The sequence below is a fragment of the Corvus kubaryi genome, unplaced genomic scaffold (genome assembly GCF_017639235.1).
Source record: "Corvus kubaryi isolate FWS band 111438036 unplaced genomic scaffold, C.kubaryi_AGA036_p1.0 37391, whole genome shotgun sequence".
Taxonomy (NCBI): Eukaryota; Metazoa; Chordata; class Aves; order Passeriformes; family Corvidae; genus Corvus; species Corvus kubaryi.
Genome location: NW_024581130.1, coordinates 9,641,713 through 9,656,993, shown reverse-complemented (window position 1 = coordinate 9,656,993; position 15,281 = coordinate 9,641,713). Strand labels below are relative to the sequence as shown.

The 15,281-nt window shown below is 41.8% G+C and overlaps 2 protein-coding genes across 10 annotated transcripts; one reads left to right on the top strand and one right to left on the bottom strand.

Moving 5' to 3' along the window:
- Positions 1–254: 254 nt before the first annotated feature.
- N6AMT1 (N-6 adenine-specific DNA methyltransferase 1) lies at positions 255–12,297 on the top strand. Of its 9 annotated transcripts, none has more exons than XR_006017650.1 (8): positions 255–430; positions 1,059–1,148; positions 1,622–1,712; positions 2,272–2,355; positions 2,462–2,578; positions 3,271–3,328; positions 3,786–4,102; positions 7,653–12,297. XR_006017650.1 is itself a non-coding variant. In XM_042037857.1 (7 exons), exons 1-6 carry the CDS (start codon positions 297–299, stop codon positions 3,375–3,377), a joined length of 648 nt encoding a protein of 215 aa, XP_041893791.1. In that variant the 5' UTR covers positions 255–296; the 3' UTR covers positions 3,378–3,398; positions 8,471–12,297. The 9 variants fall into 9 exon arrangements, 2 of the variants coding, with proteins under 2 accessions (XP_041893791.1, XP_041893790.1); XR_006017648.1 differs by having other exon boundaries at positions 2,462–2,603; XR_006017646.1 differs by having other exon boundaries at positions 2,462–2,603; positions 3,271–3,398.
- On the bottom strand, positions 8,151–15,120 carry CGGBP1 (CGG triplet repeat binding protein 1). Its single transcript, XM_042037858.1, has one exon. The coding sequence runs from the start codon at positions 13,375–13,377 to the stop codon at positions 12,874–12,876; it is 504 nt and encodes a 167-aa protein (XP_041893792.1). The 5' UTR covers positions 13,378–15,120; the 3' UTR covers positions 8,151–12,873.
- Between the last annotated feature and the right edge of the window lie 161 nt (positions 15,121–15,281).

Genomic DNA, 15,281 nt, shown 5'->3' with positions numbered 1-15,281 from the left:
GCCGTTCTCGTGATGGAAACCCCATTCGTGCAGCCGACGCCGACAGGAGGAGCAGGAGCAGCAGCGCCCTCCCTGTCCGCCCTCAGGGGCCCCCGCGGGGGGACCGCTGTGCACGCTGACACACCGAGGGTGTTTAACACACGGTCAGTGTGATCAGACCCCACCACACCTGCCGGAATTTTAGGGCTAGCACATCTGAGCGCCACCGAGCAACGCTGAGGAGGGGCGGGCACATCGCGCCCTGTTCCTCCCCTTGTCCCTCCCCTTCCCCCGGATGCGGGCCCGGGCGGGCCGGGATGGCGCTGCCCACCCCGCGGTTCGGGCACCTGGGCCCGCGGGGGCCCTTTCGGGACGTGTACGAGCCGGCCGAGGACACCTTCCTGCTGCTCGATGCGCTGGAGCGGGACGCGGGCAGCCTGCGGGAGGCTCGGTACGGCAGGGCAGGCAGGGGAGCCGGGGAGGGGTGAGCTGAGGGGGGATTGCTGTCACAGGGGCGTCAGAGCCATTAGAGAGCGTCCAGAGGGGCTGCGGAGATGGGGAAGGGCTGCAGGGAAAGCCGTGCGAGGAGGGGCTGAGGGCGCTTGGCTTCTTGAGCCTGGAGAAGAGGAAACCTCATCGCTGTCTGCAGCTTCGTCATGAGAGGCAGCGGAGGGGCCAGCACTGATCCTGCTCTCTGTGACCTGAGGGAACGGCCTGAAGCTGTGTCAGGATGGGTTAGGGTGGATATCAGGAAAAGGCTTTTCTCCCAGAGGCTGGTGGGGCACTGGAAAAGGATCCCCAGGGAATGGTCGCAGCACCAGCCTGAGAGAGCTCAAGAAGTGTTTGGACAGCGCTGCCAGGGGTGCACGGGGTGGGATTGTTGGGGTGTCTGTGCAGGGCCGGGGGTTGGACTGGATGATCCCTGTGCGTCTCTCCCAGCTCAGGATAGTCTATGATTCTTTACTTTAGCTTGTTTGGGACGACAGCGTGATCTGTAAGACTGTTTTCACCAATTCTGTATCTGTTTCAGTGCTCTTGTATGTTACAAACAAAAGTCATCCACAGTTTTCTCTCTTTAGAGTCGAGATCTGCCTTGAAATAGGATCTGGATCTGGTGTGGTTTCAACATTTCTGGCTTCTTCCATCCTTGGACCCAGTGCACTGTACATGTAAGTATAACAGCACCTAAACTGTTGCATGAAATAATAAAGGATGCTTAGCGACCCAGTGCACTGTACATGTAAGTATAACAGCACCTAAACTGTTGCATGAAATAATAAAGGATGCTTAGCCCTCTCATATATATTTCTCATTTTCACATTTTAAAAACTATTCTTTTCTCAATTCTGTAGATACACAAGTCAAAGCAAAGAGAGTCTGTTGAGCATTTCGGAGATTATGGTGCAGCCTGAATTATTTACTTTGGGTTCTGTAACAAATAAGTAGTGCTGTGACTAGAAATCCATTTTCCCATTTCTCAGACAAATTGCTAAGCCTACACTTGTGTTTGCTCGGCGGAATCCTTGTGGGTCCCTTTTAACTCAGAGTATTCTGTGATTCTGTAAATTAGGTTGTGGTTCATAGGGTTAAACTTCCAGGTACAGTAGCCTACAGCTTACACTTTGTAATATTTCCCTTTTAGATGCACAGATATCAACCCCATGGCAGCTTACTGTACCCAGGAGACAGCTCTGCTTAACAATGTTCACCTGCAGCCTGTCATTACTGACTTGGTAAGAGAGATGTTTCAATAGTATCCCCTTCATAGTTTGTATAATTTTTTATACCTACTGGAGATCATGGAGTCACACAATAGTTAGGGTTGGAAGGGACCTCTGGACATCACCCCCTGCCAAGGCAAAAAAACCCCAGCAAACTACTCAAGCTCTAAAATTCAAAATTAAGCTCTGAACATTTATTGAATTACTTTAAAAAAAAATCTGTAGATATAGTTTGGAAAATCCTGGAAAAGGAATTCTGTAGTGGCCTGACATTATAGCCCTTTGTCTAAAGTTATGCAGTTCTTCGTTCTCAGCCTTTTCTGATTTAATGAGAACTTACATATATTGTTACTTTTGATTTCTCACAACATTTGATATGGAGAAAAGATAATTTTCTCATCTCTTTAATCCTGAATATATATGTTTATAAAAGATATAGATAGGCAACAATAAATGGGATTTAAAATGGCTGACCAACTGCACTATGTAACTGCATTTTTACAAAACATTTGCATTCTTCATGTTTCCAAAAAGAAACCCCACACAAAAGAATCATCAACTTCACCTACAGGTCAAAGGATTATCTCCAAGGTTAAATGGGAAGGTTGATCTACTGCTGTTTAACCCACCATATGTGGTAACACCTTCTGAAGAGGTAGGAAAAATTTGAAATACATAGTAAAAATGGTATTGCTACTGTCACTTGTTGGGACAGTTCAATCATTCGGTATTATGACAATCTTTGCTTTCCTTCTTGCTAGGTGAAAAGCCGTGGAATAGAGGCATCCTGGGCTGGTGGCAAACAGGGCAGAGAAGTAATGGATAGAGTTTTCCCATTAGTACCAGACCTGCTTTCACCAGGAGGATTATTCTACTTGGTAACAATTAAAGAAAATAATCCAGGTGATCACTGCCCTAGGATATTGAAATGTGCCAAACCAGGTTTAACATGGTATAAATCAAAATGCTGATCACAGCTAGACCCAAAATGCAAGCACATTTATCAAAACTAAGAACTCCCCAAGCTAGTTTGGAAAATGAAAGTGTGTAGGTCCCCAGCAGCTCTGCAAGAGTTCAGTTCCAAGTCTGAATGGTGAGTTAATTAAGTCTGAACTAATTAATGAAGCCAGGCCAATTCTTTCTTATGGAAGAAAATGGTGGTGTTAACCTAAAAGGCTTAGTTGGAAATGTGATTTTCATTTTACAGGTGTAGAGAAAAGATTTGGATTTGTTTCTTCTGATCTAATGCTTAATGGCCACAAGTGATCATGTAATGTCAAGATTATTGTTCACACCTGATTTATTAGGCAGCTTTTGTGAGACGATGCTACAAATGTCACTTTCTCCTACGGTTTAGCTTCATACAGAATTCTAGCAAAATACTGAACTTCAGTTTGTAAATTATGAGCTTTATTTGTTCTTGGTGGGAGATTATTTTGCATAAAAATTCCTGCCTGAAAGGGTAAGAGGACAGTTTATAAACTTTGCTTTACAGCTTGAGGGATTACCTTAGAACTGTCTTTTATAAGCAATTTCTACTCATTTATAAACAGTGCACTTTCCATTACAGATGAAATTCTGGAAACAATGAAGAAAGGTGGCTTGAAAGGCACACGAGTACTTTCCAGGCAAGCAGGACAAGAGATGCTGACTATCCTTAGATTTAGGAAGTCTTGATAACTTCTCTTCACCTTCCAGGTAGTAGGCATGAAGAAAATTGAACACAGAGTTGTCAGCTGGGAAACACTGAAGTGAATGCAATCTGCCCTCTGTTAATGGCAGAAACCTATTCATATAAGCAAAACATCAAGAAAGAAATGAACCCCAAAACTGATCTAGGGAACAAAATATCAAATGGGTGTCATAATGATCTAATATCCTCTGACATAACCAATCCCACACACCAAACAGAGTCTCACTTTTACATGCCATGCACATGTATCACTTCTAATTTGTAGTCTTCAGTTGTCATTGGTCAGAATCATGGTCATTTTACACCATCAACATTCACAACAAACTGCAAGTTTGCAAGCAGCAATATTAAGATATCCTTCTGTTGGCCTAAAAAGTTCTTTCCTCTCCCAGGATCAGCATTCTCAGCACAGATCACTTTGGCCATGGTTAAGAACCAGAGTCTTCCACCTCCCTCTGACCTTCAAAGAAGAAGAAAGAGCCTGGTTAAAATACACAGATGGTCAGAGTTCACCACAAAAGCATTTGGTGGAAGTTTGGATCAATGCACAGATGGAAATACAGTGGCACTTGTTACAATGCAAAATGTGAAGACAGAGTTAAGAGCTGTTTCATTTGTTCTCACATACCTGTTTGATACTTTGCTGCTGTACTATTCAGGGTACTGAACTTCTCATCTCTCCCAACATACAAAGATATTCCAGCAGCAGGTAAGGAGGATTCTCCAGTTCTTCCTTGTAATGAGCACAACAGTTCTGCAACTCATTAAACACTTTCCCCGAACTTCAGAGAAGGCTCCTCAAGGAATGATGGAAAATTTTATTTTAGTAATTGTACATATGTATATCACCACTGGGATTTTTTTGAGGAATGTAATTTTGCAAATAGAATTGAATTTTATTCCTTTTTACTTCTTTTCCCCCCATTTTAAAGAAGCAGTAATGTAGTTTTTCTGGTGTACACCTGTGGGTTTTCTGGGGCTCTCGTTGTTTTGTCTCTGGATAGCTCTGCAACATACAAAGCTTAAATAAGTTGGCTTCAACTCCCAGCTTACTTTTGACCAAAATAAAACCCAAACAAGATTGGAAAAACTTAGGGATAAAATGGATGTACACTGAAAAAAATTATTTCCATCATGGTTCTGTAGAGACTGACTTGCAAGAGTTTTCTCTCCGATGCTCCTATAAACATCATTTTGGTATTTGTAGTAATTTGTATCATTTTAGCAGTGCTTTATCAGTGTTGACCAATTCATCAGTGGATGTATCTGAGATGTTCGAACAGCAGTTGAGTGCATCCATTGCAGCAGCTCTAAGCTTTTTTGTAGGATTTTCTTCCTTTCCATGGTAACACTTATGTCTCCTGGACGACAGCAGCCAAGAAGAACTTGAAACAAAATAATCTCATTAAACAAAAGAAAATAAAAATTATATTAGGAGTATACTGGGCAAATACAGTCCTCACATCAGTCCAAATTAGCAGACCCTCTTATTCAAAAACTGCTGCAGACCCTTTATAGGAAGAGCCTTTGGCCATGATGCAAAATGTATTTGGTCCTCAGGTGCTGGAGTTCTTATCTGCACAGTTACTGAGTATTTCTCTATTATTATCATTATCATCCTCTTCAATTAAATTAGGAAGCTCTGCTATGGTAATAAAGTAAGACATATTATCTCCAGGGTGCACTGAGCACTGCTTTGGTTTCTGTTCTCCACATGTAATGTTTAATAGCTATAGACAGGTTTAATTATGAGGCCACATCTTACTGTAAACTTGATAATTGCTCTGAGCCAGCATTACCAGAAGAATGTTCAGGAATATCCTTTTTATCAGCATGACTGGAGAGACCTTTATTCTCTAGGGATTGGAAAGAGAAGATGGTCCTGGGGGTTTAAAAAACATCTTTTTTCCTTCTCTGACTCCTGGGTCCCCTCAGTGCAATGAACAAAGCTGCAGATTTTTTTGATTTTTGAAAGATGCTCCTGCAAATGAGGCTTTGATTTTACAAGAAGCAATATAGCAGAGAGGAGAGATGCACAGCAGGATTTTAAACTTGTTCACTGCTTCTGTATGATTAATTCAACATTAATGAGCTAAGAAGCTGAAAAAATTCACTATTCACAAGCTGGTAGATGTCAAACACATCTGAATTGTCTCAATTTGCATTAATGCCTTAATTTATAGTAATCTGTACTATAAGGGATGATTGTTTCTGCTGCTTGTTCTCAGCATCTTCATAAGGACAAGTAATTTGGATTTTGTGTGTTGCGTTTTCAGCATGTCCTTAAGACTTTTTCCCCCTAAATATTTTTAAGACATTGAAGCACTTAGCTGAACCTTCCCCAAAACCTCTGCCCATGCAAAGTTTCTTCATAAAGTTAGAACCAAACTGAAGTCAAACAGGAATTTTGTATATAGCAATTATCACTTCTGCTTAAAATGCAAATGCCTACCAAAGTCTAAATTACCAGGTTTTTTTTCCCAGAGTAATATTTTGGAGAAAACAAAAGAGAACAACTTTCTGAAATGTTATGTTTGGATTTCTTTTTTTCTATCAAAATTTTTGTGTTTGGATTGAGTGCATGATGATCAGGACAATGATACTGATGTTTTTGAGGAACTGAAAAAGCTGACAAAAATTCCAATCCAGCCTATAGGCAAAATATTTGTGGAAGAAAACTCCTTGAGTGTAACTGCACACACAGCAGGGCTCCACTTGAGCCAAAACACTCCTACCACAAATTGCATTTTTGTGCAGTGAAGACACCTGATGGCTGCATCCACAGCCAGCTCAGAGAGAAAAATTGGTTATTCAGGGAAGTTATTCTCTTGTTGAGACTTAATTACCACCTTGAGCCATTCTATTTTTATTATATCATTAAGATACAAATGAGATATTTTCGATCTCCAAATGGTAATTTAGATTTTTTAATTGTTTTTAACTCAGTCCATGGATTTGAGGCACTGCAAGAGTCTAGTTTTGCTTTAAAAGCATATTTCAAGGGATAGTAAATGGTAAATAAATATAAAATAAGTATTTGTCAAAGGAAGGAATGAGAGTCCTAATCCTAAATTAGGAAAGGGGATTGGCAGAAAAAGATGTCACCAGCTGGGCACTGATTTGCACTGTCTGTAGTAACTCAGTAACTTTGCTGAACCCTAACAGCCCCCAGGTATTGAAAAAGCCTTATTCAGTGCAATTGAATTTAAAGAACCAATTCAATTTAAACATAACAACTAGCACAGTTCTCTGTGTTGGATACTATTATTTTGGAGGAAGAGGCTCCAAAAATACAGGGTGAAATTCAGACCTGAGTATTGCTATAGGGAGAAACTATCTTCACTGGATGCAGTCCCCTTTCTCATGCCTGTTGCTACTTTACTGAATGCAAGTGAAAAGAAAAAATCCCAACCATAATCTATGCAATGTTCTTTCTGTCCCACCTCAGTTTTTCTTCTGACAAGACCAAAGTTCTATTTCGGGGCTGCATTTTTCCTGTTTGCAGGAAACCACAGAGTGAGACACAGCGTTCTGAGAGTGGGCTGCAGGAAGTCTGCTGAAAATTACCTTTTAATACTGCATGAAGGAGGTTTTAGTGCCTTAAAGGAGCAGCAGCGTTTCAGTGTCCCATCAGCTCCTTTTCTGTCACTGGTGATCACAGAGCTCTCAGGATTTGCTGCTGCACCAGCCAAGGTGGCCCCTGCAGCCCATTCCAGGCCTTACTCCTGTCATTCCTTGTTAAAAGAGGGATCAGCTCCTTCATTTCAATACAAGTCCTTTCCTCCTTCAGAACATGAGATTGTCTGCATCTCCCTGCTTTTCCCTCAGCAATTTCAGTTTCAGGAGATGAGCTGAGCCTTGCTGAACCAAAGCACACATCTTGAGCCAGGTTCTGAACTGTAGGCTGAGCTTGGGTGCTCTCACAAGGGGGGTCAGTTCATTCAATCCAGAGCTGGTTAAAGCTCCACTCGGGGGTTTGCTGTCTGTAAAACACTTCCCTAAGGGCAACCATGGGTATTGTAGCTGTTGGATTTATCTTGAGGTAATGACAGGCTTCAGAAAGAAGGGGAGGGAGGAAGCAATTTAAAACTAATTATAGAAGAATTAAGGTGAGAAGGTCTCAATTACTGCGGTGAAATCCAATGCTGAATTTGAGAGCTATTTTGTACACTGGAGGACAGATAAAAAACCACTTGAGGCAAACCAATATACATACCCCTCCTAAGAACCTCTAAAGCCCCTAATTACTTTTCTTCCAGCTCTGAACAGAACTACTGAACAGTATCTTCAGCTGAGCTGCAGTAGCTCCTGTATCCCAACTCTCATCCTGCACTTTCTGCTTCTACCTGAGATGTGCTCCCTGCTGTTGGATATGAAAGAGGAGGCCTCCACCACCACATGAGCCACAAATTCCAAACCCCTTGTAAAAAAGTGGTGGGATGAGAAAAAAAAAAAGCAGAACTGCCACAGGCTGTCTGTTCTCCAGCCTATGCAAATAACAAATGTCAAACCTAATTATCAATATCACTGTGGCTTGAAAGTTATGTGTACTTTATCCTACTGCATCCTGGATATGGGTTGAACTGCCTTGATTCAGTTAAAAAAGTAAAATGTCACCATAAAAATGTAGCATAGCCGAATTACTTTAAATATTTGCTTCACCTGGTTCTGCATCAGCTTCCACACAAATCCTCACTGATGTATTGATTTTGCAAGTGTGCACATGCTGTTTCATACAGGAATTGTCCACACATGAAAACTTTACAAAGGGTATGTTTATTCTGCTTTTCCACTTCACAACAAAAAGCACTTGATCTTAATGTGCTGTGACCTGGAAATGACTGAAAACGAGAAAGTAATGATTCATAAATTCATCAGTCAAGAGGTTGCCTGAATTTATCATTGATCCATTATGAGATGTCAAGACAAGTCAGAATTCAGGAAAATAAATGTGTAAACAAACAAACCCACACTTGATGATAATTTTTGATGGGTTGATGTTATTTGCTCAATTTTCATGAAGTCCCCAAGGGAGAGGGATCAAACTGTGACCTTTTTGGATTCTTCCACATTGCAGAAGCCCTTCCTGAAAAGATCTGAGGCCTTGGACAGTTGCAAGAACCTGTACCTACAAATCGTTTACTGAAGTGTCAAAATGCACAATGATCATTCCACCTGGTGTTCACTTGGAGCAGAAGGCATCCTTAGGGAGTTTCTGTCACCATGGAGAAAATTCAGGAATTGACAGGAAACAGAAGATTTGTACAACCAGTCCTGAAACAGACTTCAGTGTCATTGCACAGATAAATCAACCAGCTGCTTCAATATTTGATACAACCTTAAGCTACAACAGCAGCTCCTTAATTTTTCCTGTCCCCATCCATTTCTTCTGCCTTATATTACACCACACTATGTGAACTACCACATGTTCTTGATGCACTTGATTGGTAAAATAAGAGATCATGCATAAATTCTATAAAAAAGGAATACCTTTATTTCTTTTAAAGAGACCGTTTTTTCATTACCAAGTGAAAACTTTACAATGTAAAGTATTTCTCTTCAGTATTGTTTTAATATAAAAACTTAAATCACTTACTCTGGTCTTACTGTTCCTACAGGAAGTCTTGTGGCACTGCAGGACCCAGATATCTTCAGCCTCACTCTAGTACCTAATCTTAAGTTCATGACTTGTTTTTTTTAAATAAAACCATTTCTGTGGCCACTCACCATCAACAAAACATCCCTACCACCAAAACAAAAATAAAGCATCTTCATTAGACCGAAAGAGACTAAACTCTAATAGCACTATTACAGTGAGAAGCTTTGTTAAAATAAAAATATTTTGAAAGTTAGACACGACTTTAAAATTGTACAAAGACAACAAGCACTCAAATTACACAAAGTAGCAGTGAGTACAATGTGAATGCAACAACAGTGAGCCTTGCCTCTCTTTATATGTAAATATAAATAGAGATTATCCTTGCCAAACTTCCAGCTTTTTTTTCCTTTTTCCTGAAAACCAGCTCATTATGCTGCAAAACCAAACAGGGAGCATCTCACTCTTCAGCTCAACAGAATTGCTCAGAGGGGCTCTGGCTCAAAACAGCCCTTCTATCATGAGAATATCCCATATTTTGCAGAACAAGTTTCTCTCTCTGTTGAAAAACAGATTTCCCTTTCATTATGCTGAATGCTGCACCTTCCCATGGGAGCTGCCAAATTACAGGCTTCAAAATGATTAAAAATTTTGAAGCTTGCTCATGTTTTTTCAAGAACATGCAAGCTGAAACTATCATGGTGTGTCCATGTAAGGAGTCAAACAACAAAGAATGCTCCTGTTTGTATTTTACTCTTTGCAAGTGTTGTTTCTAGGAAAACACTTGGCAGTAATTTTAGCTAATTTGGCTAAATTTAAGTATTGGTTAGAGAAGAAGATATCTCTTCTTTTAATTATTTTACTATTACATTTAGAGTTCAAATATATTCATAAAGCCACCTGGCAAAAAGTATCCCTTAGAGCTTGTCCCTACATATGGATGTAAAGTGAAAAGCAGACATCATCCTCCCTTTACTTCTGAGAGTTTTCTTCTTTATAGGAAATACATTCTTGCACAAGAAATTAAACCCCCACAGAGACTGTTCAAACAACTTCACCACAGCCTCTAAACTAGGATTTAGTTATTACTTAGCTTTATACATGAGAAAACTACTGCTGTAAATCTTCCCTGAGATCAACAGCAGTTAAAAGAAAGTTGTTTTATCCAACTGTAGCCATACTGGCAAAATGATGCTCTGAATGTTTGCAGGACTCTTGTTTCATGACAGAATGCAACCACTTACTCTTATTTTCTCTGAAAGATGATTTGGGTTATGTTCATGATTCTAAACTTACTCATTATTCTTTCTAGATTACATGGAAGTGCTTTCTTTTTCATAGTTTTACTCCATTATTAATGTTTGTTGCAATGGGTCAAGATCTTGATTTCCAAAAAAGCTTGAAAAGTGTTGTGGCTTCATTTTTAAATGAAAACATCCTATTATTAAGACAGCAGTGTCCTGCAAACTGAGTTCATTACACTTGCCAACTTTTTTATGTAAAACTGTAAATCTGAAAGTAACCTGATTTTTTTTTTAATTATGCAAGAGCCTATTTAATGTTCCCATGAAGCATTTCAAAATGTCTGTCAGTTTGTCAGTCAAGGGAAGAACATACAGCATCAAATGCTGTATAAAATCATTATGCATGCAGCCTGGAAAATCCCATGTTAGCAAAAACTGAGTGAAGTAGCCCAAATTCCTACCTTTTAATCATCCCATTTCTCTAGCTGTTTTTGTTTTCTCAATATGCTGTTATTTTCCATTTGCTTCAATTCTAAGATAGCACTGCTAAGGTTTCAAAAAAGACTAAAACTTAAAGCACGTTGTTTCACTGTAAGGAAACAGCAGCTGTGAGAAAATACTTTCAGTTCTTGTCAGGACAGAAAAGGCTATTGGCAGTTTACTTTTCACTTGGCTTCAGAAGATTTATTAAACAGTTCTAGCCCAAGGCAGTTAAGGATTTTAAGCTAAACCCAAGCTTGTGCAATAAAAAAATGATACTAGGAAGGCATATCTTGATCTCTAGGATTAGATTAAAAAAATTGCTACTGTTTATTTCTGTCTGAAGTCCTAGACCAGCAGTGGGCTGAGCACCCCTGGACTGGTGCACATGGATAAGAAACCACCTGCTTCTTAGTTTTGTCCATTTATTCCAGCAGGTTTAATAGCAGGAGGCTGCAGGACATGGAACACAAGTGCATTTCTGCAGAGCTAATTGCACGAAAACCCAGTTGTTACTAAGTACGTAAGTCTCTCTCAGCCCAGCAAAGGAGACTGCTCTAGATACAGCTGGGGAAATAGCTCCAAACCCAAAATAACCTGGTCATTTTGTCTCTTTTCAGCAATTCCTTGGTATTGCTGTAAATAAACTGCTGTGAAACTCTACTGGGGAAAGGAAGCTGGACAACTGGCTCCACCCTTGGGAGTTAAAGCATTCTTACGCCATGGTACCCATTGAGAAGGAGGATTCCTGTGCTCCCAGGAGATGCTTGGCACCTCTGAACCCAGAGCATCTCCAGGAGATCTAGAGCAGGCAGAGGTCAGTTGTATTCCAGCACTTTGCACAATACTCCCTCATTTCCTTCAAAACCTTCATAGAACACTTGCATGAGGTGAACTATTTGGCATCATAATTTGGAATAGCTCAGTAAGAGTTTACTAGGTTTTTGGAGAGGGTAACATTATTGAAATTCTTCAATTTCCCATTTTAATTTTTGCCAGTCCAATAGATGTGGCCATGGCACAGAGTAAGAAATACAGCCCGTGTCTGTAATTCCAGTATAAGTTCAAAGTGTATGTGCCTTCCTACTTGTGCTTACAAGTACTGAAAAGCCTTTGCAGTAACTGCTTTAAAAACTGTTTTAATCCCTTTACCTCCCTTGACTGAAAGGCTGATGACAAGGCCAGAGGTGCAAAGGACCTTCAGGGAGAGATGGAGCAGCCTCTTCTCCTGTGCACAATGAAAATCCTTCCCATCTCCTCAATTTAGTGCCTCTGTCATCCCCAATTTAGATTTAGCTTAGTCCTGTTAGTAGGAAAAAGGCATTAATCCTCTCTGCTAAGGACTTGGTCCAGCATAAGTTTCCCTTGACAGCAACTGCACTGCAAACCACACTCAAGTTTCTGGTTTGTCTACTCAGCTTTCAAATATTGGCACTGAAATGGAAGGAGGCATGTGAAATCAAGACAAGGGAACAATGATTTTAGAAAAGCAGACATGGCAAACCTGCAGAACTCCCAGCCTTATGAGAATAGTGGAGTTCAGAGGTCAGTACAAGAGACTGGCTGGTTAAGCTGGATAATGAATACATCCACAGTTGCACCAAACAGCGTCAGAGAGTGTTCTAGAAGAAAAATGTTTCCTGTTTCAAAACGTAAACCAAGCTTGAATAGAAAGTTGCAATAGTCCTCCCCCAACAGAGCAGTGATACTTCAACTAACCATCCTAGAGCTTCTTGCATTTCACAGGTGCAGCACCTCTTCTTGGTCACTCAGGGACAGGATACCGGACAAAGCAATCCACTGCCATGATTAGCAATCCCTACCACACCATCTTCTTGGATGCACTGTGAAGTGGGGTCCTCCATTCAAGTGCCTTTTTCTCAGCCTCAGTTACAGCTGGATTGAACAGAGATCAGGTGTATGCCAGGGATGCTCCCTACATTCCTCACGAGCTCTACATCAATGTAGCTCTGAAGTCCACAGCAGGGTTAGCAACAATCTGTGGCACACCACTAAGTTCAGGAGCAGATTGTCATTTCTACAAGAATACAAAATAGCTTGTAAAATCAATATGTAACACTGTATATATGCATGAATATAAAAATAAACCACACCATCAATATGTAAAACTTCACGACAAGGATGAAAACAGTTCTCTTCTCAACGGTCTTCAGTGTTGATGAGCTGGTTCTCATTGTCATAGCCATCAGGCAGATATGCTTTCCTCAGCTGCTCCGACTTGGGTATGGAGCTGCCGTTCTTAACGTAGCGGGACAGGAAGGCTCGCACAGAGGGGTGATCAGCCTTCTCCAGGGGGATATTGGCTTCCAGGCACATTTTCACAAAGTCCTGGATCACGCTGCTTTTCTCTGTCTGGGCAGTGCTGTTGCACTGGAGGGAGGCAGTCAGAGTCCTTTGCTTCTTCCTGACGTTCTGCTCCTCAAACTCCGCCTTCCTCTTGGTGTGTGTTTTGGACTTGAGGTGGTCGTTGATGGCGGATTTGCGGACGTGGTTCAGCACCACGTTGCAGGAGGTGCAGAAGAGCTTCCCCCCGTCCTCGTGCAGCTCGCTGCCGAACTCCGTCACGCGGTCCTGGGGCGTCACGTACAGAGCAGTCTTGGAGCGGTTCCGCGACGGAGCCGACTTCACCCCAAAGCGCTCCATCGCTGCCTCCGAGCAGGCAAAGCTGGGAAACAAAGCAATGGTTACATTCAATATCCAGCCTAGCGCCTACTGACACCTAAAATATAATTAAGACACATTCGTGGCACTATTATTGAAAGGCTCTTAATTTAGAATTCCAGAGAAATTGGGAAGAGGAATTTCCTTGTGGGTCAGAGTAAAACACTTGTAAGTTTCTCAACAGAACCCTCAAAATTCAATCTGTTCATCACTTAAAGTCAAACAAAAAGGGTTTTTGCTTTTCTTGAAGACTTTTATGTTGTGTTGAGTCAGTATTTTTCGTTTCCATCTTGAAAATGTGTAAATATTTTATAAGAAAACCATTACTGTCACTTATAAAAGCCAGTAACCCCCAACATAAAAAAAAAAAACCCAAACCAAAACCAAACCAAAGCTTTGCCAGCACTTGTTTGGAAACAGCCCTGGTTTTTAAACCACAACTATTAGATTGAACCTAAACTTGGAGCTTAGAGCAAATAATTCTGTCACTGCAATTACTGCTGGAAGAGCCTAATGGGAACATAAAATTGCATATACTGCAATGTAAAACAAGAAACTGTATTTTCAAAGAGGACCACAACCATGAGAGCTGGACACTTTTTAACATCACTCTTAACTAGACCATGTCACCAAAGCAAGGAATAACCCAGTCAAGTGCACTGAAATCAAACAGGACCTGTGTCCTTTTGTTGATGAGGTATGGGGTAGCTACTGCAAATCTCAGCTAAGGTAATTTATCTCCTTTTTAAAGGAAAGTTGAAGTGAAGTAATAGCTCTGTTCAGGTTTGAGGTTTTCTGAGCAAAATGAATGGTCATCACAATAACTACCCATTTCCTTAAAAAAAAAACCCCAAAAGGCAACAAATGTTTCTTCTAAGTATCCAGATATACTCCGGATACACTTCACTGTACTTGTTTTCTTTTGTTACTCAGTTTGCTGTTGCAACATCTTAAAAAAAAAAAAAAGATTAAATAGTTTCTGCTGTCCAGAATGTCTTTTGCCTGCCCTGCAACTAAAGGAATAGAGAATTCTGTTTTCAACATTGTCTTTTTTTCTTAAGCCATTGCTACATGAGGAGATTACAGTCTTCTGCAAAAGAAGGAAACAAAGATCCTGGTATTAGCTACCTTCCTAGTGATATTTTTTTGCTCTCACTGCTACTTTTCAGAACTGTAAGTCTTTGACTGATGCAAGTTAAACAATCTTTATCCAGCATCAATGTAACTTTCTGCATTCTTTTTGTTGCTTTATACATGAGTTTCCTAAGCAACCATTTCCTGAAATCAAGCAGAAAACCAGTCTTAACCCAACACAAACTTGTTGCTTCGGCTCCTGAAAGGCCAAAAACACCCCCACCCCACCAAACTAGCTGTTTGCAGTTCTACTGCAGCAAAATTCCTGGGGATTCTGAGAACAGCACAACACAAGATTTCTGGTAGGCCTTTTTTTGGGGTGTCAAGTTTTGGCGTGGGTTGCTCGCTGAGGGCTGCTGCCTGCCCCACCTCAGGGTGCCCGGCGCACCCGGATCCGCTCTCCGGGACACTCCCGGCGAGGCGGCGGCCTCGGGGGCCTGGACTGTGAGCGCTGTCACCGCACCCCGGCCCTGCTGCCAGCCCCACGAGCCGCTCGGGCGAGGAGCACAACAAGTCTGGCTCTCCAAGCACCGGGCGGGTTCCGCCCGGTAGCCAGCACCAGAACTCGATGCGTTCCTTGCCCGGGTTTGTTCCCCGGGCCGCCGGCGCCCTGTGCCCCGCGCGGGTTGAACGCGCCCCTCCCCGGCCCGGGGGGCTGCGCAGAGCCCGGCCCGGCACAGCCCAGGCCCCGCAGCTGCGGCCCTTCCCCGCACCGCGGGTGTTTCCCCGGGAGGCCCCGCAGCCCCCTCCCC

Excerpts from the sequence above, each read along its gene's own strand:
- N6AMT1 (XM_042037857.1), top strand. The coding sequence starts at position 297 with ATGGCGCTGCCCACCCCGCGGTTCGGGCACCTGGGCCCGCGGGGGCCC. Across the intron at positions 2,356-2,461 it reads TGGTAACACCTTCTGAAGAG|GTGAAAAGCCGTGGAATAGA; the intron begins GTAGGAAAAATT and ends CCTTCTTGCTAG. Across the intron at positions 2,604-3,270 it reads AATTAAAGAAAATAATCCAG|ATGAAATTCTGGAAACAATG; the intron begins GTGATCACTGCC and ends TTTCCATTACAG.
- CGGBP1 (XM_042037858.1), bottom strand. The coding sequence starts at position 13,377 with ATGGAGCGCTTTGGGGTGAAGTCGGCTCCGTCGCGGAACCGCTCCAAG.